This window comes from Propithecus coquereli, unplaced genomic scaffold (assembly GCF_000956105.1).
Source record: "Propithecus coquereli isolate 6110/MARCELLA unplaced genomic scaffold, Pcoq_1.0 Scaffold137, whole genome shotgun sequence".
NCBI lineage: Eukaryota > Metazoa > Chordata > Mammalia > Primates > Indriidae > Propithecus > Propithecus coquereli.
Window position 1 is genome coordinate 4,052,935 of NW_012137969.1, and position 4,182 is coordinate 4,057,116.

The window sequence follows — 4,182 nt, forward strand, 5'->3', positions numbered from 1 at the left end:
AATTATAATAGTAATGACGAAGATCACTGATCACAGATCACCATAACAGCAATAATAATAATGATAAAATTTGAAATATTGTGAGAATCACCAACATGTGACACAGAGACACGAAGCAAACACGTGCTGTTGGAAAAATGGCATCAATAGACCTGGTCAATGTGGGGCTGCCACAACCTTTAATTTGTTAAAAAAATGCAGTATCTGTGAAGTGCAATAAAGTGAAGCGCAGTAAAGCGAGGTGTGCCTGTATCGAGAATATTGACAGAGGATCGACGTGACGTTGACGAATGAGAGTTCAAGACATTTCTGAAGAACACAGTAGCAGCAGATGTAAGGGACAATTCCTACCCCCTCAGGCCGACGGTGAGCTCAGGTGCCCAAGGAAGAGCCCCCTTCTCTGCCCAGGGCTGAGATTCCACCTCATCCGAAAGGGCGTGGCCTTGGCACACTGGATGGCAGAGGTCAATGACGAGCCTGCTTGTGCGACATGCCAGAAATCTTCCCTCCAGGGTGCCAGGAGGCCATCCACAGGGGATGCCAATCCTGGGCACGTACTCTGTGCTGGGGAGGCTGCCGTGGGTGCTGCTGGGACCAGGAGATGGGGGGGCTCTCCTCTGTGGGGACCTAGAATGTTTCTGTGCAGTTGAGTCAGGACAGCGCTAGGCGGCTAGACAATCAGCGTGCTGGACAGCAAGCCCCGTGGGAACCCCAAGTGTGCATGTGGGGCTGAAAAGGGGTGCTGGGAGCAGCTGCCTGGGCTGGGGCACAGCCTGCTCTGTCTGGGGTCCCTGGTTGTGTTGCTTTTACCTAAGTCAACCGCTGGAGAAAACACACAGAGGTCACATGCTGCGGAAAGCTGCACCCTGCTGGCACTAACACTGGAGAAATCATCAGGCTGAGCAGTGGAGAAAGAAGCACATTTTCCAGGAGCCTGGTGTAAGAACCATAGGAATCGGGAAAGAAGAGCCTTTTTTCCTGGGAAGTCTCTCCAGTGCCCCCTACTGCCAAGACCTAACATTGTGCCTGCTGCAAAGGAAGACTATTCAGAAAGTCCAGCTACATTATCACAGAACAGGCAAAAAGGGTAAAATTGGAGCTGAAAGGCAATGAATTAATAACCAACACAGGTGGATACCGCCTTTATTCTCCCTTCCCCTTTTGGTAGCCATTTGGGTGGATTTCAGGCTTTTCCTGCTGGGACCAATGCTGGATCAACGTCCATGTATGAGTTTATGTGTGCACAAAACAGCTTTTCTTTGCCTAGCTGCCAGAATGACTGGGAACATGCACTTCGAAGTTTGATAGATTCTACCAGATTGCCCTTCAGACAGGCTTTACTCACGCATTCTCCTGCTAGTTTGAGGAGCTTTTTCCCTTTGCTCTTGGACATTATCATTATCAGCTTTACTGATTTTCCTCTAATAATCACTTGCTGTTTCAATTTGTCTAGTGTTCTTTCTGCCCCTTTGCAAGCCTTCCTGTGAGAGCCCACGTCCCACCTGTCGGCTTCTCTGGGGTCGGTTTCCTGTGACAGGCTGGCCCTTCGGGGCTAGGTTCTGGCAGGGCGCCTCAGGCTATGCCCTCGGCTCTCTCTCCCAGGCTGAACCTCCGGGAGCTGGGCCCCTGGGCCTCCCACATGCGTTGGCTGGTCTGGATCATGGCCTCTGTCGGCACCGTCTATGTCTTCTTCTTCCATGAGCGGTAAGCCCAGCCTGGGGGTCTCGGGTGAGTGGGGTTCCCCTTGGTTTTCCAGCAGGGCCTCCTCCACGCCCCTGCGCAGGTGAGATCCCAGGATGTCCCCACAAGCACGCAGGCACGGCTCTGGCAGGCATTCCAGCGTTCAGGCCCACGGGTGGTCACCAGGCCCCATAGCCCATAGGGTCAACCTGAAGACTTTGTCAGAAAGACATCATACATTCCTAAACCCGTTGAGCTAGGTCGCATGTCACCTGCCTTCCCTAAACTGTGTTAGCAGATGGTGGGGAAAGGCTCTGAGAGAGCCACATGCCCTGTGCCCCCATTCTGCCAAGTGACATCCATACCAAGGGATGGGAATAGTTATGTAGGGAAAGAAACTGTAGAGGCAAAAGGGAATGACAGATTGCTGCAGCCTTGGGGCCCAGGGGCCCCCGGAGGTCATTTAATCCTGGGCAGGAAATAAGTTTCAGGTGATGCAGCAACTCAGCTCGATTGAGAGTGGCTGCTTGGGCCCTGTGGGAAAAAATGCTAGGATCGAATAGTAATGTCTGCCCCGGGCTGAGCATGGGGGGAGTGCCCATGTGAGTGCTATGCCCAATATTTGCAACCCCTGTTCTAGCTCCAGCATGCCATTTCACAGATGTGGAAACTGAGTCTCAGAGAGGGGAAGTGCCCAAGGTCATGCAACTGCCAGCACCTGTTGGATGTGGGTGGATAAAATGTGAGCCAAAGAGCACTGGACAGAGAAAGAGCCTTCTTCTCACTGTTCCGGTCAGGTTGTCCCCTCTTCCCCAGAAATAGGGAGCTGTATGCTGTCTCCTCACGGGGAGGTGTGTCCTGAGGCCGAGGTGGTTGTCTTCCTGCCAGGTACAAACTTGTGGAGCTGCTCTGCTACGTCGTGATGGGCTTCTTCCCCGCCCTGGTCATCCTGTCAATGGTAAGTCCCACCCGCCCAGCGCTGGGGGGGCTCACGTCTGGCTGGAGGGGACCGACAGTGTCCGAGCTGGACCTGACTGTCGAGGGTGTCAAGTCAAGCCCTTTCCTTTGGCAGATGGGGAAACTGAGGCCCAGCATGACTTGACTAAAGAGGCAGTAGGACCTAGAGGCTAGCCCTGGGCCCTGCCCACTGGCTTCTCTGCCATAACTCTGCCTAACCTTGGGCAAGTTCACTAACCTCTCTGTGTTTCGTTCTTCCCATCTGTTTAAGGATGAAATGAGAAAACTCACGTACAGCACTTGGAGCAGAGTAGGCCCCCAGTCGCTAAATTAAATCTATAATAATAATCACATAATCGGCAATGGAAATCACAGTCTCAGGTCTGCCGACCCCTACCTCTCGTGTTTCTGTGTCCTAACTGCTTCTGGGCACACGTGGAAGCCAGGCACAGCAGGAGCAGCCAAGTCCCCTTCTTTAGCACACTCTCTGAGCCCTCAGGAAGTACAGGAGACCCCCCCCACCCCCTGGGGTCTTCCTGCTTCACCCTGGAATAGGCATCCTTGGGACGGTTCACAAATGAGGACACCCAGGTTCTGAGAGACGAAGTGACCCACCAAGGCTACACAGCCCCCACGTGGCTGAGTTGGGACTTGACCCCATAGCTCTGACTGCGAGTGTCCTTGGTGTCTTTGACCTGCACCGTGTGGCCTTCTGAGGGTGGGGCCTTTGAGCAGAGGACTGAGGGCCCTGGACGCGGAAGGGAAGCAGATCCAGTGACCATGGGTGGGTCGCCTCTCCTCTCAGAGCCTCAGTTGCTCCATCTGTCAAATGGGCATAGTCACCTCAGCCTGCTCACCCTCCCAGGTCAAATGACAGAGTCTTGTTTTTAAGTTATAATTATTGGCAAGTGTTTTAAGCTTTTACTCAGCCAAATCTAACAGGTGTTTAAAAAATATTATGGCCGTTTCCTTCAGTGTTATGGTTGGGAAGATGCTTCCTCTAAGTACTGTATTTTCTCCAGTTTCCTTTGTGGTTTACTTTTTACTTTTTAATTCTTCATTCTCACTGCAATTTCTTTTGTATGCAGTGATCCTCCCCAAATGATTAGCCAGTTGTATCATTTTTCATTTATTTACCTCTTTAAAAGCTCCTTTTATCGTATGTTAAATTGTTAAATCCGTTGTGTGTGTGTGTGTGTGTGTGTGTGTGTGTGTGTGTTTGTATGTGTGGGTGGGTCTATTTCTGAGGTTTCAGTTCTTGTCGATTGGCCTGTTTTTATATGAGTACCAAACTGTTTTACTAATTGTAGATTTAATTGTTTTTAATACTTGGCAGTGAAGTTGTGCCCCATTATTCTTCCTAATGAGCAGTTTCCCTATGATTTGTATTTCTTTTTCCAGATTACCTTCTTTTTCTTCCCTCAAGTTTATTTTTATTTTTATTTCTTTTTTGAGACAGAGTCTCACTGTGTTGCCCGGACTAGAGTGCCGTGGCGTCATCCTAGCTCACAGCAACCTCAAACTCCTGGGCTCAAGCGATCCTTC

General features: G+C 50.8%; 1 protein-coding gene across 1 annotated transcript in view; it reads left to right on the top strand.

Annotated features, from left to right (window-relative positions):
* MMD2 (monocyte to macrophage differentiation-associated 2) overlaps positions 1 to 4,182 on the top strand; it is a 46,735-nt gene that overhangs the window by 39,937 nt on the left and 2,616 nt on the right. Inside the window, exons 5-6 of the mRNA XM_012638947.1 lie at positions 1,603 to 1,704; positions 2,569 to 2,638. Coding sequence (XP_012494401.1) covers positions 1,603 to 1,704; positions 2,569 to 2,638 — 172 coding nt within the window. The remainder of the gene's footprint in view (positions 1 to 1,602; positions 1,705 to 2,568; positions 2,639 to 4,182) is intronic.